This window comes from Drosophila melanogaster, chromosome 2R (genome assembly GCF_000001215.4).
Source record: "Drosophila melanogaster chromosome 2R".
In the NCBI taxonomy this organism is placed as follows: Eukaryota; Metazoa; Arthropoda; class Insecta; order Diptera; family Drosophilidae; genus Drosophila; species Drosophila melanogaster.
Window position 1 is genome coordinate 7,146,719 of NT_033778.4, and position 23,243 is coordinate 7,169,961.

The window sequence follows — 23,243 nt, forward strand, 5'->3', positions numbered from 1 at the left end:
TACGAAAATAACTCATTAAATGCAAAGGCCATAAAACCTGAACATTTTGGTTCGTGTTCGTAAACGAGAAATTAGAGTTAATGCAATCCTGATCTCAGGGCCCCATCCCCATCCCCAACTCCCCCGTCCCCTTTTGGCATACAGCATTGGGTCCAAGCATGCATGTAAATAATTTGACAGCAGCGTAAACCCCAAGGCGGCCACTCGAGGCGAGAGGTGGGCCAGGCAACAACAAGTGCAGGAGGCGAGAGCAACAAAGGCCCAAGTGCACCGGAGAGTCGGAGAATCGTAGAGCCGTAGAATAGAGGAGAGAGAGCGCACTGGAGAAAGAGATCTGACAGGGAGAGGACATGAGATTGAGAAGCTGACAGGGGAACGATCCAGTGTTCCCATAGGGGGAGAGCTGTTGAAACTGTTCCCAGTATTATCAGGTGCTCGGGTTAAGAACCTAATCCACCTTAAGGTTCCTTTCTTTCTTTCTTTACTCACTATTCACTTACAGCGAGTACCTACACTACGTTCTTAAACTTGCCTTTGCATTCAGATAAATATTGAAATGTTTGCTATACTGAAACATAAACATGCACTGTGTTTTTATTATATTGTAATTACTAAGTTGCTAATAAATATGGCATACTATTTATATATGCCATATTTATTCTCTGGATATGAATCAATAGCCACTTATATTTAAAGAAATATTTATTTATTCATTTTAATAATATTTAATCTATTTACATTGTTGGAGAATTGGAATGAATATGTATAAGAAGAACTGATTTTATTCCAAGAGATTTGCAAGGGTATTCAATTGTTCGATCTGCCGAGTGGCCCTTTCGTTTTTACTGATTTCCTCTGGCGCTGCTTGTAATGCAAAGCGCATCAGGCTCTGTCGCAGTCGACGCCGTTCTTGGCGTGGCTTTGTCTCGATTCCTGGCCCACTCGCAGCTATAAATGACAGGTGGCTGGGCCATTTCACTTTTAGTCTCGAGGTGTCGACGCAGGCGCAATGAACCACTGGCTAAGTAGTGAGCACCCTAACCGAAGATTCCTAATGCCCAGCTGAGAACTAATCCTTTTCAATTCTCCTAGTCATTCTTCTTGGGGTGTGGATATCCGCTCCTGAAGGTCTGGGTAACACGATCAAGGATCGCAATCTCTTCGCCACCGAACTCTTCCAAACCCTCGCCACAGATCGCCAGGATGAGAACGTGATCATCTCGCCGGTTTCCATCCAGCTGGCCCTCGGGTTGGCTTACTACGGAGCTGAGGGCAGGACGGCCGCGGAACTGCAGAAGACCTTGCACGCCTCCGCCAAGGAGAGCAAAGATGGTCTGGCCGAGAGCTACCACAACCTGCTGCACTCTTACATCAAGTCCAAGACCGTGTTGGAGATCGCCAACAAGGTGTACACCCGGCAGAATCTCACGGTATCTAGCCACTTCCGAGAGGTGGCCCAGAAGTACTTCGACTCCGAGGTAGAACCACTGGACTTCAGTCGCGAAACGGAGGCCGTGGAGCAGATCAACCGCTGGGTGAAGCAGCAGACGGAGAACAAGATCGAACGGGTGGTGGAAAGCCTGGAGCCGGACACCAATGTGGCGCTGGTCAACGCCATCTACTTCAAGGCTCGCTGGGCACGACCCTTCAACGACGAGGATACCCGGGATCGCGAGTTCTGGCTGAGCGAGAGCCGGTCCATCCAGGTGCCAACCATGTTCGCAGACAACTGGTACTACTACGCCGACTACCCGGAACTCGACGCCAAGGCCATTGAGCTGTTCTTCGAAAACATCAACCTGACCATGTGGTTCATCCTGCCCAACCAGCGTTCCGGACTACAGGCTCTGGAGCAGAAGCTCAAGGGCGTCGACTTCAATCTGCTCGAAGACCGCTGGCAGTGGCAGAGTGTGTCCGTTTACCTGCCCAAGTTCAAGTTCGAGTTCGACACGGACCTAAGACCCACATTGCATAAGGTGAGGAGGGGCAACATAATGATATTCCAGGGGGAGATAAGATCTAAGCGGTAGGGAGATAGGGTTAAAAACAATTCGTGGGTCTGTCGGATTTGAAACCATTTAAATGGGAGTAGTTCTCAGACCGTGAATTAGTGGTATCTAATGGAGGGGAATTTCTTTCGAAACTTCTCTTTTCAGATGGGAATCAGTGCCATGTTCTCAGATGCAGCCGACTTCAGCAACATTTTCCAGGACTCGCCCATCGGCACTCGGATCACAAAGGTGCAGCACAAGACCTTCATCGATGTGAACGAGATCGGATGTGAGGCGGCTGGAGCTAGTTGTAAGTTATATGGTTTTCCGTCACTTCCAGTAGACACCACCAGTATTTCGGTTCTTCTAGATGCTGCCGGAGTTCCCATGTCCCTGCCCCTGGACCCCAAGACTTTCGTGGCCGATCATCCATTTGCGTTCATCATTCGCGACAAGCACGCTGTCTATTTCACCGGACACATTGTCAAGTTTTAATCGTCACACATTTCCCTCAGATTAAGCACTTTAAATTGTAATCATTACATCAATAAATAAATGCGGAGAACCTCCGCCAGAACTTAAAAATCCATGGTCTCGCATTTGTAGCCCCGAACTGGCTTGCACTTGCCCTCGTTTACCACTAGGAACACTGAAAGAATCTCAAGTTAGAGGGTATCTTTATCAGCATACGGCTATGATCCTCACAGTGTTTGTGGTGCTGTTGGCGTCCACAGTTGAAGACCACCATGGAGCAGTATTCTATTTCCAAGTAGCAACCGTTGATAAAGGCGCAGACCAACATGCCCCTAAATTCGTCCGGACAGGCGACACAATGGGACAGTATTTCCACGGACGAGGCTGTAACTCCTGGCAATTCCGCTAGAGCAGCTAATGCCACGACCAAGAACACTTCCAAATGCTTCTTCATTTCACTAGCGACCGATTCGAAAAGCTATGGGAGTGGGAATGAGTACACGCTTTGGATACATCTCTCCTATTCACAGGCGAATCGAATTCATTATTCGGGGTAAAAATCCAATTATAGGTGTACGAGTACTCGGGAATAAAATATGCAAGTCACAGAAAACCTGTTAAGTGCAGGGAGATATCTCATAATATAAACTGTAGCTTGGTGGTCTGTCGGGGCTTAAGCCAAAAATAAACACTGCAGTAAGGTACACATTTAACCGAAATCGTCGAAGACAATTGCAATATTTAACTCGAAAACGACAAACAGAACGTGCGACCCCAAAATTAACCAGCAAGAGCCGGAGAAAATACCGAATATAATTAACTACAACTGGATGCACTGCAGCCCCTCACCTTATATCCCTCGGCTTTTTGCTTACAATGGGTTAAACGGGCCTTACACTCAAAACATATCCATACACGATATTTATGAATAAAGTTGCATTTCAAATATTGGGGATACATTCTAATTTATTCTTAGCTATTAGATTCATAGGATGGAAACATGATCTATACAACATGTACATATGATCGCACGATTACTCCCGGATGCCAGGATCTGGGATTAGCTAAATGAACTGTCAGTTTTGGGCGGTGAAACTAGTTTCCACTGTCCTCGGCGTGGAGGGGGCATCACTTGTGGCATTTGGTTAAAGGCGCATGCACCGTGCACAATCCACCATGCACCGTGGACCATGCACCTGCTGCAATTCTTCCCTCCCGAAATGGGCTCTTTAGCATTCCGCTCACAAGGCGCAGAAACAAAGAAACTTGTCGGGGGCAACCCGAGCGTTCTAACAAAGGGACGACGAGCTGTCGCAGTCGCGAAGTTTTGGGAGGGAGCGCGCAGCGGCCACTACAATTGCAGAAAGATATTGGCCCCATCTGTGCCCACTATTTCTGAGATAACCGGTATTTGGCAAGAGAGAGCCCCCAAAGAGCGGGAGAGCGAGAGAAACGAGTGCGCAGGCAGGGAGTTCGCCGTTTTTGGAGTTCGTCTTTGGGGCCGATCGACATCGCTGTCAGTCTGCTGCGCGCCTCGCACGAACATCGAACTCGCGGACGTGCGCGTGCGCGAACGGAACGCTCGAAGGCAAACGAAACGGAAAGGAACGTTAGGGAACGCACGGAAACGGAACGGATCAGCGACGGCCCCCGCGTTTTTGCTTTTTTGCGCTTTTGGGCTTATCAAGTGCCGGGAATCGGTGAACGGGAGTCCAGAAATCGGGCAGCTGTCGCGTGCAGTGGCCAGGAAAAGGAGTTTGCGGAAAATAATGAAATGCCTGCCGTCGGTGGCAGCAGTGTGGCTGCGTGTGTTTCTTGAGCGGCCGGGAAATGTGCATCAATTATTTTAAATGGCCAGCAGCCACCCCCTCCTCACCCAACCCCTGCGAAGTGTCCCCCACCCCAAGCACATGCATAAATACAATTAGGCAGCTAGATCGGGCCTGAGCCATTTGGTGGAGCCAAAGTTAATTCGGTGCGCGAACCAGTTTATCGACAGGCACTCCGCGAATTTTTTCACGAACGCGCCAAGAAATTTATAATAAATACGCCTAAGCTCAAATTGTTGTCAGCTGGCTCGGCTTTTGTTGATTTATGTGCGCGATTAAAGGAAACAACGCAGCGCAGTCGGCCGAGAAACCGCAGAATAAGATAATAAATATAAGTAATGCCGAAAGGCATCACCCCCGCCCCCAGTGTCACCAGTGAAATACCTGTGAGTGCCAATCAAGCGACAAAGAAACCGAAAAGACATCAGCCCGTAGAACGCCAGCCATAAAAACTTCGGATACATCCTCCGCTCCGCAAACATGGATACCCCAAATCAAATGCCTGTTGAGCTAGAAAGGTGAGTGCCGCGCCGGATTAAAAATAATCTAAAATGCAACCTTTGGGAAAAACACTTGGACGTCGTCCATTCCAGTTTCATACAAGTTGTTAATTTCTGTCAGTCTTTTGTTCAAAAAGTAACATTCATTAGGTCAATTTACGTGTGTTTTTTATTTGTAAGTTTTAACAAAATGATCTACTCCGTATCTGCGATCTAGCTTAGACATAAGCATAGTTAGCAATGTGTCCGATAAAGGCGATTGAGTCCTTGTACTTGATGGCGAACACGAACGGATGATCTGCCTCGAACTTCTTGGAGCGCGAAAAGAGTCCTTTAAGCACTGGATTTCGGAAGAAAGGTAGTCACTTCACTGGGATCTGCTTAGTGCACTTAGGTGTCTACTCACATCCAGTTTCCAGGGGTTGATCCACGCCAGCTTCAGTGACCTCCACATTGGCCTTGTGCTCCACTGCGTTAATGAAATGGCTGACAAACATGCGGTACATGTTGCCAAAGTCACCATCTCTCGAGAACATTGTATGGACGCCCAGCTAGTTGACGAAAGTTAAAGTGTTAGATTAAACATCATCATAAATAGTTGATAGTCTTTTAAAAATGTAAAAATGTAAAAATGCAATCAGAATTTATCAACTGACTTATGAAAAAAACCTTTCTCATAATCCAAAGAAATATTATTACAATATCGTAACCACTTGAAAATTCGCTCAAATCGATTCCTACTTACCTTCTTGAATGGTCCCTCCAAACCCAAGCCAAAGGTGACACTAAACTTGGGCAGCAGCACCTCCACCTTTTGCTGGCTCATCGCTCCGATTTCGGCCAGAAGATTCTTACCGGACAGCGACTGCTGCAGGGATCTCAGACCATCCTTGCGATTGGGCAGGAGCAGCAGCATGGAGAAGTCGGGGTTCTGGTAGGGCAGCTCCACCACCTTGGCGTCCAGGGAGTTGACCTCGGCGTAGTTGAAGTTCTGCAGCGTCCACATGGTGTCTACCTTGACAGACTGCCCGCTTCCGGTGCGGAAGGAGCGCTTTTCGGTCTTGTCCAGCCGGAAGGCCTTTTGCCAGGCGGCTGAGTAGGAAACGCCGTTCACGATCACTCCCTCGGTGCGATCATTCAGCAGCTCGGCGCGGAGGATGTCAGTGATCTTGCCGTTGGTCTTGGTGGCCACCGCCCGGTTGATGCCATCCGCCGTGCGCTTGTTGTACGGCGGGTGAAAGTCCAGCTTGTCGATGTTCGAGTCGAACTGGCGCTGGGCCACGTCCCTGAAGGAGCCCTTGAACTCAAGGTTCTCGTTGATGTAAATGTTGTTGGCCAGCCGGAAGTTGTTGTCGCGGGTCAGGGCCTGTTGGTAACTACCGCTGCGCTGGCTCACCGCATCCGCATCGCCAGGACCTAAACGCAGCCCCTGCTGCAACTCCGATGCCGTCTGACCCTTGGCCCCCACGAAGGCCAGCGCCATGGAACTCTGTATGGTCGCTGGCGAGATGACCACATTTTCGTTCAGATGATCGGCGGCCACGGCGTTGTAGAGATCGGCAGCCAGCAAATTGCGATCGGCAGCCGCATCGTAACCCACGGTCTTGGACTGCGACACTGTCGCGAGGAGAACTAAAGGAATCGATGCGAAACATGGCATTAGTCGCAATTTGTTTGCAGGCTCCGCCCCGCCAGATGAGGCACACTTGGAGAAAATTATAGCTCGAATAATTGTCACATTTAATTCACATATTTTTTCGTGCGATTTGATTCACTTTTTATATAATTTTCACAGAAATAGGAAGGATATTTGTCACTTTGAAATCGATTTGACTTTATCACCAAGTTAGAAACTGTGGCATTACGTCAAATATCAATTGAAAATAGAAGAAATTTATTCTTAATGATAATAAAACACCCAAAATTGTAGCAACTCTTTTGATAGCAACGGCCTTTAAAGTGGAAATACATTCCTGTACAGCTTTCGTACAGTGCACAAACCAGATCGCTTAATTGGGGCTTACGTAATAGGCAGCTGATGATGACAGCCATGGTCGTCACATAAATTGTTGATGGGCGTCTCCTGCTCCGCTTGATTCGCACTTGAGCTCGTCGGAATGTGAACTGAAATCTCTGCGATCGCAGAGCGCCTATAGAGGTTGATCCAAGTCGGATTCAAACACGAAACTCAGCTCTCGGGTCCCAAATACAAATACCGATCAAGTGTGTTTACAAATCATTTGTCACCTTTGGCTGGCCACGGGTGATTCTGTTTATTTCGCGGAGATTTGAGTGGGGCTGATAAGGCGATAGCCCGCCCGGCTTGAACTAGCATTGGAATCGAGAATTAGGTATGCCTAGAAAGACTCAGATGTCGACGATGTGGCCGGACAGCAGCAGAGTTTTGCCATTGCCGATGGCGTAAAAGAACGGGTGATTGATGACCAGGGGCAGGGCTCGTCGGAACAGATCCCCGAAGGCTAGAAGTACACCTGGTTTAGGAGGCTTCTTGGTCAGAGACTGGCGTGATCACTTACAGAACGAGTCGTCGGCATTGCCGCCATCCTCCTGTAGCTCCAGGAGACCACTCTGGACCACTGCTCCCAAGGGTGGAGCCGAACTGGACAGGATGGAGCTGAAGACCTCGCTCAGGTGGACCTCCGATGTGAATAGTTTTGCCAGACCCAACTGCAAGGGAAATCATGTTGAGAACATTAAATTTCCCACTCAAGCCAAAGGAGAAGTCTAATGACTGCTTCTTAGCTTAATAAGTATCCACGTAACTCTAGCGTTTCTTATTTAATATTGCGTTCCATATGGAAAACGTTTGATTTGAACTTGTACAAGCTGCAGTTCCAAGAGAAATCCTAACAGTTGTTAACTCACCTCCTCGAGCACGTGCTTCAGGTCGGAGTGGACTAGCACTCTGAGCTTGGGCAGAGTGAGGGCCACCTTGCGCTCCTCGAGCTGGGACCTTAGCTGGTGGAGATCGGACTGCGCCAGCTTCCTCTCAAGTTGGGCCAGGCCATCAGGCCGATTGGGAAATACAATGAGCATTCGGAGGTCTGCAGTGGCGAAGGGCACCTCAATGAGCTGGGCGTCCAGAGCGGGCACTTCAGCGTACCTGTAGCGGTGCTGTCCGAACATGGCATCCACCAGCCTGGGGCGATTTCCCCCGGCAAAGAAGTTGATGCTCTGCGTCTCGGTAGGATCGAAGGCCCAAGCCCAAGGGGCTCGGAAGGTGACTCCCGAGACGTGTAAAAAGGGCGTGTTGTGCTCGGCCAAGGACTCGAGTTGGGGGGCACTGACGAGCTCCCCCAGGCTGAAGTTGCTGCGGCTAAGGAAGGCGTAGTTGATATCCTGGGCCGCGTTCGACGCACTTTCCCACGACAAGCGGTGGCAGCCGACGCCCATTCGGGCGGCCAAGGTCTCGAATTCATTGCGGAAGTTGAAGGTGAAGCGCTGCTGTGCGTAGAGGTCACTCAGCAACCGCAAGCGACAGCCAATGGCAGCCGACTGCTTGAGGTCCGTCAAAAGGGTCTCGAAGTCCTGCACCGCAAGCTTCGGGTGACTGGCGTGGGTCAGCTCCAGAGCCTGGCGGAGTTGGCTACCGTACTCCGAAGAACTTTCCGCATACAGCAGGCTGAGCGCCGCCTGTATAAGCAAGGGGGAAACCACCACATTTGCATCTGGTTGAGTTAGTCCCAACTTAGTAGTTAGGCGTAGGCCAAAGCGGTTACTCGAGACGCTGGCCGGCGATCTGGCCAAGAGCTCCCCGTCGACTGGAAGCGTTAAAGCTATAGCCAGGCCCACAAGTAGGGCGGAAAGAAGTCTCCAGTGGATCATGTTTTGGGAAATACCAAGCTTCGACTAATGCTAATGTTAATGATCCAGTGGCTTACACACAACTAGGCTACGCGCTCATTCAAGGAAATTCAAATTATATTGAGACATTGAGGTCATTGATTGGAGAGGTCCAAAGCCAAAGTCAGAGCTCGGCATTGAAGGTCTTGGGTGATACGGAACGATTCGAGAGGCGGAGAGCTCGAAGTTCTCAGAGAGATTCACTGGGAGAGGTAGCAAGCGATTCTATCCAGTTTTCGTTTCGCGCTTGAGAAAATTTCAAGTTCGGAAGCTAACTCACTCACTCTTAATTCGACACTGCAACACAAAAGGTGCAGACATTTTGATTGCCTTCGTAATCAAATGAATGTAGAATAGCAAATCAGAAATCTGAAATTCTAAACTTTCATTTCGGAGGGGTAACTGATGTATATAATCATTAGAATTATTACTATAAGAATAATGGTGACATTTTAATTAGATCATCTCTAATTGTTTTTTATTTAGCAATTTAATAAGTTTTAGCAGCAGAGATTTGAAATGGGCTATCTGAGGGATGAAGCGTTTTTCGCGATATTTAATTATTCATTAGTAGGTACCTACTACCTACTCTTTAACACCTTCCAATATCAGAAAGAACCCCAAATTTACAACGTAGTTTTGTTGAGTGTAGGCAACCTTGAGTAAGCGCCATTAATTATGCCCAGCTTTCAGCGGGTATTTCAATTACTCATACCGCAGTCTTACAATTCTCAGCCCCATTGCTCCCCCAAAATGGGTTACCCTGCACTCCATCCTCGGTGATCTCAAGTGAGATCTAGTGCGCATGAGGAAGCTTCGCTCATTTTGAAAAATGATTGAGAAATCCGCCTTTGATTTACGGCCGTGGATGCGAGGACAAGAGGGCAGGAGGAGTGCCGCGGCTCCAAAACGGGTTTGCCAACTTACAGAAGCGGGCAAAAACCATTCGCTGGAAATCCAGAATAGCCAAGAGCCCCGGCAAACAACTGGGAAAAGGCACAATGGCAATACCTGCTACTACTGCTGCTCCGGATCGCCGTGTGATCGACACGGAATCCCATTGCTCTTATCAGCGAAACGGGGTTATCAAAGTTCAGTTTCCATAAATACAGCGTCATACTTTATTATTATTATTCACAAATGCAACGGGCAAGGCTCTACTCAGAAATGGAATTCTAATAAATCAATTTGTCCGAATTTGGTTCATTTTAGACGCTCATGGGCGTGGGATACTCCACGTGACCTATGAACAGAACTGAGGCGGGTGTGCGGACGGCGAAGACGAATGGCCGGTTGGCGACGAACTCCGTGGGCTTGGGAGGCAGCGAAAGGGGTACGAACTTGGCATCTGGGAAAGAGATTGGGAGATAATTAGTCACAGGATTCGGGGGTGTTGATGGTCTTCAGAACTTACAGGAAGCTGCCGAGGCCTCTGTGCCCGCCTCGCCCACATTGATGTAGGCCTTCTGCAGGATCTTGCTCACGCGCACCGGCTGATCCATCAACTTGGTCACCTGCGAGTTGGGCGTGAACATCTGGTGGACTCCCAGGTTCTTTAGCGGCTCGGTCATGTCCTGCTCGAACTCGAATTGGAACTTGGGCAGGCGCACAGCGACCGACTGGCGGCGCAGGCGGTGGGCAACGCGGTTGAGATCGAACTCCGGCCGGGACAGCTGCTGCAGCATTTTGCCCAGTCCGGTGGTCTCATTGGGCAGCAGGATTAGCATGCTGGTGGCGCTGTCCTTGTAGGCCAGTTCCAAGGCGGTGGCGCCCAGCTCAGGCAGCTCGGCCAGGCCGTACACATCGTCGTTGAACATCATGGCCACCTTGGAAATTCTGCCGTTGGTGTGCTGAAAGTCGTAGGGTGATGTGTCCATGGTGGCGAATTCGTGCTCCCAACGACCCTGGAAGTAGACTGCATTCACAAGGAGCGCCTGCGTCTGTGGGTCAACGTCGGTCGGTGTGACCAGGTCCCGGATCTTGTTCCGCGTCGTGTCCATCACCCAGGCGTTGATCTTGGCTGCCGTGTCTTTGGCGTTCTGCATGTCGACAGCCTCCGTGCCGGCGCTGAAATAGAACTTTGCGTACTCATCGTAGCTGTGGTTGACGCCACCCAGCTCGCGGTTGTAGTAGACCTTGGTTGCCAGGGTCAGATCTGCGCCCTCCAAATGCTTCTTGTACTTGATCACGCTCTCGAAGTCCTGGGCCACGGCCATGGCGTTCTTGCTGAACTCTCCGGCCTTCTGCAGTTCCCGGAACGTTTTTCCGTCCGAGGCCCCGTAGATCAGGGCCAGCAGCGCGTGGACGGAGAAGGGCGAGAACACCACGTTCTGCTGACTTTGCGACTTAATGATCTCCTTGAAGAGCTCGGAGCTGAAGCGGTCCATGTAGCTGAAGACGGGCGGCGGGCGATTGGGTGGCGGAGTGACCGGCTCACGTTTGGTTAGGTCCACCGCCACCACATCGCTTATGGCTTCCTGATTGTTCTGGGTCCACGGGTTTCCGGGCAGGGAACGGAGGCCCAGCTCCGGTCTTGGGTTACGTTGGTGTTGTTGCTGCTGCAGCAGCAGTTGCTGCTGTAGCTGCAGTTGCTGCTGTTGCTGCTGTTGTTGTTGCCGTTGCCAAGCGATGAGCTCCTGGGCGAAGGTCTGAGCAGCCAGAAGATGGACGGTTAGCAGGAGAAGGATCGCTGTAGGAATAGGAAAACATTATAGCTTTTCGCGGGCGACTCTTGGATGGATTTTCCACAACTCACAGACTTTGCTCGCCATGTTTCTTATCTGTTATTTCTAGCTGGAAACCTTCTAAATGAATGTATTCTTCCGATTAGCCGATCAGCTCGTTTTCAGCTGCGCTACAAAACTGATCGTTGCAAAACCGATCTCTAGCAGCAGAGCAGATACGAGCTATACGGCGATTGGAAGAGAGAACCGGTCCACAACCATAGCTGCTATGCTAAGGAGAAGCGTTCGATTATCAAATCGAATGGAGAGTTCTGTGGAAGTGACTCTCCTGACTCTCTCATCTCGAATGGGAAAAGCCCGGCTACGATTTCAATTACACAGAGGAAAACACACAATATGTAATATGCACGTTGTATATGGCGAAGCTTTTCCCTGCACCTATCCCTGGCATCTTAGTCCGCGATTCGCGTGGGTTGCCGTTCTAGCCGCCACTGGAGAGTTAAGGATGTGACTCACCGCTGGGGATTCGGTGAAAGAAACCTGTTTAGTTTTCCGTCTATTTATAGATCCACTATCTCGGGCGCTGAATCTACTCATAACTCCTGCATTTCCTGCTGACATTTCCACGCTGTCGTCCATTAAATAACCTTTCCATTTTACATAACCGACCCATAAACATGACGAGAACTAATTAAGTATTCCCCGGTGGCTGGAGAGAGCCCCCAATCTCCCGGATAAGACCCCACAGCCTCGGATTCCCTGCCTATCTAATGTCTAATTATGTAAAGCCGCACACGAAATGCATTTCATATCAGCACTTTTCCCCAATCCCCACACGATTCTTCCCCAATCTTGCCTGGTTTACGGTGACCCAATTGCAGGCGGCCGAATGTGTAAACATAATTTACTCCAATTAGAGTGTGGTGCCACGCCCCTACTCCACCGCCGCCCGGCAGCCCACTGGAAAGTGGGGCACGACGGAGTGCATCGCTGATATGAATGCGAGTTTGAGTGCCGGGCCAGAATGCAATCGATAAGTAGAGGAGGAGTGTTTGGGAAGCAGTCTAGTTAATTGCGCTGCACCAGGTGGGCTCAGCTCGGCTCATTCCGCTTCCATTCAGTTCTGCCGCGTGTGTTTGTTCCGGCTGATATGACGTCTAGTGTTTTGCCCGATCAAACAAAGGCTGGCCTCCGACTTATCGCAGGGTTACGGAGGTGTCACCACCCTCCACTCCGAATCGATCTAGCCGTTTAAATGGCAGTAGGTTTCGATCGGAGCATCCAGCTGCAATTAGGGGAATTTCCCCAGAAACACCTACGGTTGTCAACTGGAAAGCTTTATCATAACTTAAACAATTGGAATCGACAAAAAAATCAGTGACGCTGCCTGAATAAATTATAGTAAGTAATACTTGAATTTGTATGGGGTGTTCACTAGTTTAGAACTAATCATTTCACCAATCATTTTGAAATTTATTGGATAAGATTCCACAGACTAGGAATTACCATGAAAGTGCTTTAACGTTATGTATTTCAGGAGTATAATAATTTTCTGATCACATATGTGATTATCTGCGCACATTCGTAGTATAAAGTTTTAATTAAGTAATCTTTTGAATCAGTCTTTGTTTTTGCGTTACTCCTTTTCATTCAGATACATTTCATTAGACTTACCAACAGATATTCGAATTATACACATAATTTCAAGATGTTTTAAAATGAAAACGAATTATTTTATCAAGCTATCGCTCGTGCTTCCAAAACTATTCCACCCAATTTGCTTAAATTACCTGGCCAATTACCCAGACACCCCCGCACCACGGACCGTGAACCGCAGGTGGTGACAGCAACCGCATGGAAATATTGCAAGTTGTCACCGGGGCGATGCCTCAATTAGTGGCAGCATGTTGCTGGCACTGGTACTTGTGCTGGTGCACCACGACCGCAGGAGCAGCTCACCACCGACGTTGTTTGCGAGTCATTAATTGGGGAGCCGCCGGAGAGTCAGGTGGTCATCAGAGGGGGGGGGGGGTGTGATGCCAGGGGATGCAGTGCAGCGGAGGTGGCAAACGAGGAGCGATTGCTGTCCGTGGGCGGCTTACACCGAAATTGCATTAAATTGCGCGTTGGCCGCACGATTTGTCCGATTTGCATATAATTATGGCGAATAAATCATAAGGCTGCCGCGTGGCCATCACAATATTTACACATGCAATTTGCATCCGAGTTGCTCTGAATCTGACAGCATGTTGCTAACGAGCTGAGCAAAAGGCCAAGAATCGGCATCCGGGGCAGCATCAATTAAAGCGACATAAAGGAAACTTGTAATTTCCATGTGGCCTAATCATAGTCGGCATTCTTTCTTCTGGCATCGCCATTCCCTTCCTTTTGCAGCACAGCTCATGCATTTAGCAGCGTTTATAGAAATTGCCAGCCCACAAACTCCCCCTTCCTTGTTTATAGCACTCGATGCACTCGGAGAAACTCTAGCAGTTCCGCATAGGTATTTCAAATTTACTAATTTATTGCAAATAGTAAATCTACTAAAGATGATGTATATCTGATGCCTTAGCAAAAGTTGCTTGTATATTTCTTCCACCCATAAATGTATCAAGGTGTAGCTTGTTTTCTGAGCTAACTTGTTTCGAAGTTACTCGGCCCTCAAATCGTATTACATCCAAAGGATCTGAAGTTCCATTAAGCAATATCTCAGTACTGTACTTTTCTCTCTACCTCTGAAGAATGGACATCCGCGGCTGAAGTTCTTTAGGGGCGGGGTAATCGCAGTTTAAATTTGTACTTCGTGATGCAATCATTCTGAATGTCAGAGAGACCAGTGCCGGTTCTCCTGCTCCTTCACTCTCCACTCGTATGTTAGGCGCCATAATGGGCTAACAAACACACTCACACACACACACACACCAACCCACGCCCACACTCACACTATGGCAGAAAGTTGAGGTCAGCAGTCGGCAGTTGGTTTTGGCCATTGTTCGAACTCCTTTTTTGGGTTGGGCCTGCACTCTGCGTGTTCTCTATTGATCTAAATTTGCTGCTTGCGAATTTGTGGCTCCTTTTCGGCGGATTTTGTGACCGCTTATCGCTGGCATTCCGCTGGCTCTGGAATCGGGCATTTGCATTCGATGCCGTCTATTTGCAGGCCAATTGCTGTAATTTCCTTATATATTTAAGCCCGGCTAATGAGCCCAAATCTTTGGCTGCCCGATCTTAGCTGGCGGCCTATGGTCCGCCGTTAAAATTGTAATCAGTTAACGCTTAATTGGGGTCGCACCACGCCCCTTTTGGTTGGGCTTGCAATGGAAAGACAATGGGGATTGGGAATCAGAAACACAGATCTGCCGGAAGAACCGCTAAGCTAACTGCTAGTACCAGCCAACCACTGTGGCATTTTGTTTAATTCGATGTTTTTACTACTTGACTTGCCAATACATCAGAGGCGCAGCTAAAGAAAACGAGCGGAACCCTTTCATTAGAGGAAAAACTAAAGCGAACATCGCCAACGAGACAATAATGATGAATTGCGGTATTATCGCACGGCCATACGCCGAGGAGAGGGCCAGAACCACATAGGAAACGGGAAACTGGAGCACTTGCGCACGAACAGGGCCAGGCCAATAAAGCCAGAAAGCCAGAAAGTCAGAAAGTCAGAAAGCCAGAATGTCAGGGAATTGGACCGAACCTGGCCGGGACCCAAAGCAAATATGTAATTGGCCGGGCGGCCAGACACGAAGGTGCGCTGGTATCACGTACTCCTTGGCATCGCAGAGTCAAGCTCAAAATGCATCGACACGATGATTTATTTGCATTGCAAAGCCCAAGAATACTACACGGCGCGAAAAAGGGGCCGGCTGGGGCTTGACTAGCCCACCATTTCGCATTTACTTAAATTTAATTACATTTTGCCTATGGAAGGTATAGGTTAAAGTTAATTAGACTGAATGAAATCCAACCAAAATTTTGTATCTCAGAATCTGTGTAGTTTTTTCCGATTGGGATCAATGCATAATGGCAAATTTTGTAAAAAGTTTTCTAACTGAAGCTGTCTATTAGTTGCACGCCTATAACTTGTTCTCAGTGTTGGCGGAGAGAGGGAAATCCAACACGTAGTCCCGACCAATTTTCCGAACAACTTAATTGAATTGGGCTGTGGGGTGGTGCCAGCGTCCAACGCCTCGTATACGAAATTCCAGCTCGTTCCTCACCGTTCGCCGTTCTCATTTGCATTTCGCATTCTGCACGCACAGCCAGCCGTCCCATAGATCGACCTTAGATGAATAAAGAACTCCTACTTAACTCCCTTGGAATAGTCAGACACACCCAGGCCTCCTTCACCTTTAGCATTTCGCCAGAGACCCCAGCTATTCATTCCCGTTTCGCAATTAAAGTTGGACTTGAGTGCACCGAATGCAACGCCCAGCGCCAAAGCCTCGCCGGCGGATCCACCCAAGACAATTGCATTTGACATTTAGGCAGCTGGCAAGCCAGCAAGTCAGCGGAGAAACCAATTTCAAAGCGTCAGGGACTTAAGCCTTGAGACTTGGGTCTCAGCCGATTCGCTTTTGTTTCTGCTCGCTGGCTGCCATAATCCAGCCGAGACCCGATCGCTCTCCGCCTCTGGAGCCGCACCTTTGTCGGCCTGTCAAACTGGAAAACTGGCCAAGAGCATTCGCCCAGCCGTTTTGACAATTTACCACCAACTCGGTCTCGCAATCAAACTCACCTTCGAAGTTGAGGCCCAAGCCAAAGTCGGATTCCGATTCCGATTCGGATTCGGATTCGGATTCGGATTCGTATTCGCATTCGGACATCTGACCGACCATTTGTATAATTGGCATCTCTAATTTTTTGCTGGAATCCCCAGCCATTGACTTATTATGGAGCTGCTAGATAGCCGCAAGTTGGTAGCTGCTGGCTGGAAAATTCGCGATCGGCGAGCGGTTCTTGCGGCGTGAGTAATCGGAAAGCGGAGCGCGTTGCATAAATACCAAAAAGGCGCAAGCGGGGGGAATGGGAAATGGGAGAAATAGGAAAAATAGGAAAAACTGTTAGCCATAATGAAACTGGTTTGTGGTTTTGGGCCGCTCTAAGAATTACACGCACACAGGCGTCCGTCCAGCCGTAATACCTACTATAGCGATCAGCGTGAGCCAGTGTTGCCATAATGCCTGTCATAAATTCTCCAAATTACCCAACATGTCGCACTTCGTGGCCGGCGAGAGCCAATGTCGAGGGGCTCTTGGCCAAGAGCTCGCTGGACTGATTGCAAATTGTGTGACAGCGGGGTCCGCTCCACGTAAATTGAATTTATGTACTTGCACTCCGTCCGCAGTTAGCCGCAGGATTAATTGTTTAAACCAACTGGGCTTTTGTCTCAGTGCATTCGTCAGTCGGAGTAGCGCTCTCTGGCTGTTGCTTCATCGCCAACTTGACAATCGAAATTGATTTCATAACATGATCTCCAATTGACGGCAATTGGAGGCCCCGACTTCTTGCGGTCAGTGCACTCCGATTGAAGCATCTGGGATCTGGATAGGAATGGGAATCGCTATCCGGATCGGGGAATCTTCACGGACGGATCTCAAATCGAGCTGGTTCCGCATTCCGCTGCTTGGGGCAATCAAAACTTTGATTTGTGTCGGGTTTTCATGTTGCGCTTATGTGCTATGCATTTGGATCATTAATATCACATAAATATTTCCTTATGGCCATTCCCCATAGTCGTTAATAGTAATAGGAGTTTATGATTCCAACTCAGGAGTGGAAGAGAAAACAAGATAGAATGCTACAGTCAATTTGATCGACTATCAGATACCCATTACCCAGCTAGTGGGAGTGCGAGGCAGGAATTTCAAGATCTTTCGGGCAGATAGACGGAGATGGATAGATAGAATCGGCTGGTGTTCCTACATACATACATATATACCAATGTATCTAGTATAGCAAATTATTTTAAATGACGTGCTCGACGAGATATTAAACAGATAAATATTGTACAATAAATATTTTAATTCAATCTCGTAAGCTATACATATACAATCTATAATTTCAAGAAACTATTTTTGATGTTTTTGTTTATCTCCTGACTATTAGAATACCAATAAAGACGGCTCTGTAACCCATCTTTGAGTTTGCAGTCTATTTTAGATGGCAAATGTCTCGAGTTACTCAGTTTGTTTCACAGCAATTTTCCATGGCAGTTTTATTAGTAAAGTGGACACAAATTAATACAGTCATAATAATTCCCGATAAACACAACATAAATATATAATATATACAGGATTCCCCTTGATTGAAGATCAAGATTATGAGGGAAACTTCATATGTTTTATCAGGGTATAAATTCCAGGGAAATCATTTCTTTGATTCCAGCTTCTCACTGTTCAAAAGAATACTATCGCACTTCCGACTGTGGCAAGAAAACACGGCTAATTGCAAATGTCGAAGTTCGTTGTCTGCTGATCTATTACCGATGTTGGGTGCATGTGTGAGTGCCAGAGTTCCAAAGTTTTTATGGGTGTGCTTTACTTGCCACAGAGCGCGACGAACTCGTTGTAAATGGTTTCTAAACTCAACTTTATGGCCAACATTTTGTAAACTTTATTTTCCCTTGTCCACTCGGACGGAAGGCACTTGAAGTTTTCGACCAAGTTGTCGGTGGCGTTCAGGTTGTTGCTAATGTTGTTTGGGATTTTATTGCTGGTAGGTAGCTCAAGTTCCTCACTTTGAGTTGTTGTCAAGGCCCACGCGCCTTCAAAAGCGGCGGCCGAAGGTCTCTTTGCATTCCGTTACCGTTTCTCGGTCTTTAGCCATCAGTCGATTAAAGGTATGAATGTATGTGCACAGCTACAAGTATATACCCTGGATTTATCCCTATGAATTCGTGCGCATTACGCACATTTGCGTAACAGATTCAAGTGCGCGATATGGAGGGTCTCAAGTGCCAGACAAACTCATCGGGAGAGAGCAAAATGAAACAACGAGGCGATGGCGATGGCTATGGCGATGGAGTCATGAAACTGTTTTCGAAAACCTTAGCCAAGCCGCTTGCTTCGTTGTACTTGGCAGCATTACGCAGCAATACAAGTTTTCAAGTTTTCAAGTGCCCACGGAAAATGAAACACGAACTCCATAACTCTGAAAGCGAGATGTTTTCTGTTTCGTATTTGATTTGATTTGATGTTGGCGCGTAATGAGTTAACAGAAGTTTTGGGCTGGGGCCGGCAAACCAGTTTCTCTTCCCCCCGGCGGCGAATAATTTTTTCCAATTTAAGAATTAACTGTGCTTTGATTAATACTCGATTATTCCAGCACTGCATGTGTCCGTCCATTATAGAAGTTCCTCCGTCGGCTGCTCTCCTCTAATGTGTTAAATGGGGCTGGAAAGTGGTGGAAGTGATGGAAGGTCCAGGATGAGTGCAGCAAATTGCAGGAGTTTTTGTGTAATTTATGAGCACTTTTATCAGCTAATTGGCCTAATTACGCCGCAGTTTGCTCTGAGGACAGCATAAATAGCAGCCAGGTCGCCCGGAGAAGCTGGCAATTCACACTTCCGCGATTGGTCCACAGTTTACTGATGCTGCTGTGCCTGGCCAACGTGCAGCAGCAACATCAACGGCAAACAACAAAGGCAGACGGCTTCGACAGTCGACAGTTTGGGATTCGAGAGTCAAGAGTCGCCGTTGCAAGTCGCTCGTTGCAAGTTGCAAGTTGGCAGTTGCTAGTCGCCGGGCTCAAGAATCGAGTGCAGGGAATGGCACCCAAAGTCAGCTTGGCCTGCAGTGTGTCTGCTGCCAACATCGTGACTAATTACATGCGACATAAAATGAAAGAAACGGCCCAAAGTTCGCTGGGCGCCGGAGGGGGCCTGGGGATCTAAGCATTCAGGTCGTATACGTAATTGAAGAAAAAGTATCTGGAAATTGCCAAACAACAACAGCAACGGCTGCAGCAGAAGGAGCAGTAATTGGCTGGAAAGGCAGCAGTTGCAGTTGCAGTTGCAGTTGCCGTGGCATCCACATCGGTGGCACTGTACGGAGTACAGTAACTTGACAATTCAATAAAACCTGGCCTCCGCTGACAATCGCTGCTGACAAGTCTAATAATCAGCTTTGTGCCGCCATCGTTGTGTAATTTGAGCAATGTCAAAACCCAAGCCCGCTAATTGAAAGTCGCCTTCCGTTCTTTTTTGGGAGGTTCGTTAAATCTGCATCTGCTGCATTGCTGGATACCGATTATTTACGAGTATTTCAAGAGCTGGCCACAAAAAACGGCAACTGCTGTCCGGGTTCTGGTTTCTGGTTGCTGGATTCTGGACACTGGATTCTAACTCGAACGCCCACAGCATGCCATCGCCATCTGCTGAAGTTGCATTTTCAGTTGCCACACGAAAATAGCGCAAAGTAGTGCATCAATAAACAATAACAATGCTTTGCTGATGCTGCTTCTGCTGCTGCTGTGTTGCAAGGAAAACAGGAAAGCCGAGCAGAAGTAGATCTGGTGGCTGGCCACATGTGCGGATGTTGCAACTGCAGCCGCTGGCGAGCAGCAGCCTGTCAATAAAAAACAGAAAACAGATAGGCCGTGAGGAAAATGGAGGAAAACCGAAAAGCATGCTGAAAGCAAAGTGCGGCGGTGGAAAAAACATGTGCAAGCTGCAAGTTGCAGTTGCAGCCCGCGGTTAAGTGAAAGAAATCGCTGCCAATAGCGGAAATATTAGCGTTTACCGCCCGATCAGCGGCCCGATCTCAAGTGGTGGGTGCGGGCTGGAAAACTCAAAGGAAAGCCCCTTGGCCCGAAAAGACAATGTGTTTATTATTGCATTTGGCCGCGGGCATATTGGGACAGAGATACGGCTAGATTGGCAGGGGTGCGAAACAATGGCGTTGAAGTCATGCAGAATATGGAAAGTACTTTCGAGTAGAGCGATGTCGACGTAGTTGGCTAATTTATTTATTAAACTTGATTTTCTCGTTTCCCGCTCTCGAATCTGTAACAAGATCAGCTCGATAAGATTCGAATCGCAATCAAATAAATGGTTGGCGTGTTTTTCGTGTTGTAGAACTGAAATCATTACGGTGTAGCCAACATTTTAATATGAAATGTAAGCGATTTATTAGATCACTTAATTAATTCGTATACTAAAGTATGTATGTATTGAATGCCATTGATAGCCTGGTATAAACTGCCGCAACAGAAACACTCCATCTGCTAGAGTTCAACATCCAACACCAATGGCATTTCAGGTTTCGCACATTCCCTACTCCTCCTGCTTGAGTTCCAAACTTCATTCTGTGCCTCGGGGCGATCCGGAACTCCAGTGCCTGGAGTGTGCTCGATTACATGTCACCCCAAACAGGGCAAATCAATGCCATCCTGGGCCTAATCCAATTGTCGCTGAAAGGGCCGAAACCCAGCGATATTTGGAAAACTGGAAGGCAACATCAAATGCCTTGACATGGCACAGAGTCAAATCGATTGTGTTAAATCAAATGAAGCATAATTTTGACTCAATTTATTTGTGTGTGTGTGTGTGTGTGTGTTACTGCAGGCGGTTTCCCCAGTTAACTCATCCATTCCCAGTGGATCGCTTAGCCTGTCATTCCATCACCGAGTCCACCCACTCCCGCAATCTCAGAGGGTTGCTCTAGTCTGCCGACTTTGATGGGAGCGGACAGGACAGGACAGACAGGACGGTCGATTGCCTCGGGTACATCATATTTCTATTAATGACTTGCATATTTATGAACCCAAATCCGGAACTCGTACACCCCATCCCTTTCGCCCCTTTCCCTTTCCCCTGGTTAGAAACCCAACCCATTCCAAATGGCCTGTGGGCTGTGTTCCGTTCCGAAGTCGAAATGAGTGCAAATAAGCTGATTTTAATAATAAACAAACACGAGCACAAACACAAATAGGCATCAAATGTACTCGTAATCTATTTGAGTTTTGGTCTTGGCCGCCGGCGATGACTGAGTCTATATGGATACTCGCCGAAGCATATATACTCGTACTCGCATTCTTAGTACACCGCCTCAAGAATAGAACGTTTAACTGGAACTTACACATGGCTTCCCATTTCGAAATGCTCGCTTTCATTTGCGTTCGCAGCCACTTTGATGTGGTTCCCTGGCCACGGATTTCATCAACATGTGGCTCCGGCCAACCGGGCGTGGAAGTCTTTAAATAAACAACAACATGACTGGCTCTAGGAAGTTGCCAAACAATATGCTCCACATTTGCATATGCTCGTCCGCACTTTCAAGTGCTCCCTCTTTTTTGGCAACGGGAGTAACGACCCAAGATCGGCTTACTCTAGCCCCAAACAGCAAAAAAGTGGAGTAGTTACCGCCAAGTGCTTGGAGCTCACTCTCTCTCTCTGCTCGGTTTTATGACCGCTTCTGTGTGGGCCCATCAACTCCATCGGGTTCCCACCACCTCAGACCCTGTCTGAGGCCTACTGCGAGGAAGACACAACAATGGCCATATCAAAGACACTGCGGCAACTAATAGTGCTCCGTAATAAAGTGTTAAGAAATATCAGACAACCCGCTAATGAAATACTCAACAATTTTACCCGGACCAGGAACCATAAAGTGACTACAAGTACAAGTCTAAATTGTAATTGAGCTGGTTCCTATGGCTCTGATTTCGGGCCTACACTTCATTCACATTTTTGATAATGATGGGAAACAAGAGTGGTATTGTCGTTCTACAGATTGAACTTCGCGATGAGATGGCTCTGTGCACTTTTCAAAATTGTCTACTTCTACGCTGTCAAAATGTGTCTGTTAGGTACTTTAATAACACAACTAAACCTATTTATATTTAACTATTTTATATAACACATGTGAGAAACTAATTTAATTTGCCCCCACATCCGATCGATTTGTAGTGCAGCGATCTAAAAGTTAAAGTTGCAACGGCACAAAGCACGGCCAAATTTGGTTAGCCACCCCGAAAATAGTCACAGACCATAGTCCGTAGTCCGTAGACCTGTCTAGCAAATGGAATTAGGAAATCTTTTCGCCAAATCCAACAAATCATGTTAAAGCCGACCCAGCGGACTGTGGGTGTGTGTGTCTAGTTGGGGAGAACGCCGGCGGGCAGAATGTTTACACCGCTCTCGGTTTTGCTGTTTTCCAAACTGTGCGGTCTGTCTGAAGTGGAGGTGGGCGGAAAAGGGGCGGTGGTGCAGCAAGGGTTGCGTGGGCGTATTGCGACATTATCGAGGGTGGAAAGACCCATCGAAGGCCGCCAGACGGCCAGGGCATAAAGTTTATATAATTATTTTTATGCCGACTCTCATAACTGAAGTGGAGCGTGTGTGGGTAGACTGAGAAAAATTCTTAGATCCCTTTCAATTCCTTCGAGTATTAATTCAAATTAAAAATGTGTCACGATTGTAACGTGTCTTATTCCATTGTTAAAAGCTTATTCTTGTGGAAGAATAGTTTAAAAATGACTGCATTTGGTCTCTATAAATTGTTAAGGATGGTCTAGCGAATCAAATGTCGTGGTCAGCAGAAAATCATATGTTTAAAATATAGTGACTAAAATTAAATTTGAGCACATATTTTTCGCAGTGTGTCCTTGTCTCCTGGGGATGTGTCAGCCCTTTTCTCTTGACTGAACCTTGCGACTTGCTAACTATGTGAGTTATGCAATGAATAAAATTAAATTACACAAATGTCATTGGCTGTGATGTTGCCGATGCGAGAGCTGCTCCCAGCAACATGTTGCTAATGACAGCAAGGACTCACACTCGCAACCCCGGCAGATGCATTTTAATTAAAATCCTAAAGGAGGGCTCGCTTTAATCTAAAGTCGTGTATCCAGAACGGAAATTGTGTGCGGCTGTTGAAGTGTCGGTTGTTATTGCCC

General features: G+C 47.7%; 6 protein-coding genes and 1 long non-coding RNA gene across 7 annotated transcripts in view, besides 1 other annotated feature; 3 read left to right on the forward strand and 4 right to left on the reverse strand.

Annotated features, from left to right (window-relative positions):
• Nucleotides 1–973: 973 nt before the first annotated feature.
• Nucleotides 974–2,571, forward strand: Spn43Aa (Serpin 43Aa). The gene is made up of 4 exons (NM_080066.3): nt 974–1,028; nt 1,093–1,976; nt 2,157–2,301; nt 2,362–2,571. Exons 1-4 carry the CDS (start codon nt 1,010–1,012, stop codon nt 2,484–2,486), a joined length of 1,173 nt encoding a protein of 390 aa, NP_524805.1. The 5' UTR covers nt 974–1,009; the 3' UTR covers nt 2,487–2,571.
• On the reverse strand, nt 2,456–2,959 carry CG12828 (uncharacterized protein). Its single transcript, NM_001103736.2, has 2 exons — nt 2,697–2,959; nt 2,456–2,640 (listed from the first exon to the last, which is right to left on the reverse strand). The coding sequence occupies exons 1-2, from the start codon at nt 2,917–2,919 to the stop codon at nt 2,570–2,572; spliced, it is 294 nt and encodes a 97-aa protein (NP_001097206.1). The 5' UTR covers nt 2,920–2,959; the 3' UTR covers nt 2,456–2,569.
• Nucleotides 2,960–3,076: 117 nt separating this feature from the next.
• Nucleotides 3,077–3,376, forward strand: lncRNA:CR44200 (long non-coding RNA:CR44200). Its single transcript, NR_073850.1, has one exon. It is a non-coding gene; the product is annotated as a long non-coding RNA:CR44200 (long non-coding RNA).
• A 608-nt stretch (nt 3,377–3,984) lies between these two features.
• The window catches only part of pk (prickle), a 72,676-nt gene continuing 53,417 nt past the window's right edge, over nt 3,985–23,243 (forward strand). The window contains exon 1 of the mRNA NM_165508.2: nt 3,985–4,812. Within this exon, the coding sequence (NP_724534.1) occupies nt 4,775–4,812 (38 nt within the window). The 5' untranslated portion in view covers nt 3,985–4,774. The remainder of the gene's footprint in view (nt 4,813–23,243) is intronic.
• Nucleotides 4,944–6,924, reverse strand: Spn43Ab (Serpin 43Ab). Its single transcript, NM_001032224.2, has 4 exons — nt 6,819–6,924; nt 5,540–6,426; nt 5,201–5,345; nt 4,944–5,134 (listed from the first exon to the last, which is right to left on the reverse strand). Exons 1-4 carry the CDS (start codon nt 6,844–6,846, stop codon nt 5,013–5,015), a joined length of 1,182 nt encoding a protein of 393 aa, NP_001027395.1. The 5' UTR covers nt 6,847–6,924; the 3' UTR covers nt 4,944–5,012.
• Nucleotides 7,020–8,706, reverse strand: Spn43Ad (Serpin 43Ad). Its single transcript, NM_136417.3, has 3 exons — nt 7,681–8,706; nt 7,332–7,482; nt 7,020–7,274 (listed from the first exon to the last, which is right to left on the reverse strand). The coding sequence occupies exons 1-3, from the start codon at nt 8,638–8,640 to the stop codon at nt 7,162–7,164; spliced, it is 1,224 nt and encodes a 407-aa protein (NP_610261.1). The 5' UTR covers nt 8,641–8,706; the 3' UTR covers nt 7,020–7,161.
• On the reverse strand, nt 9,759–11,523 carry nec (necrotic). Its single transcript, NM_080112.2, has 3 exons — nt 11,414–11,523; nt 10,073–11,347; nt 9,759–10,006 (listed from the first exon to the last, which is right to left on the reverse strand). Exons 1-3 carry the CDS (start codon nt 11,427–11,429, stop codon nt 9,867–9,869), a joined length of 1,431 nt encoding a protein of 476 aa, NP_524851.1. The 5' UTR covers nt 11,430–11,523; the 3' UTR covers nt 9,759–9,866.
• Nucleotides 17,132–17,254: a mobile genetic element.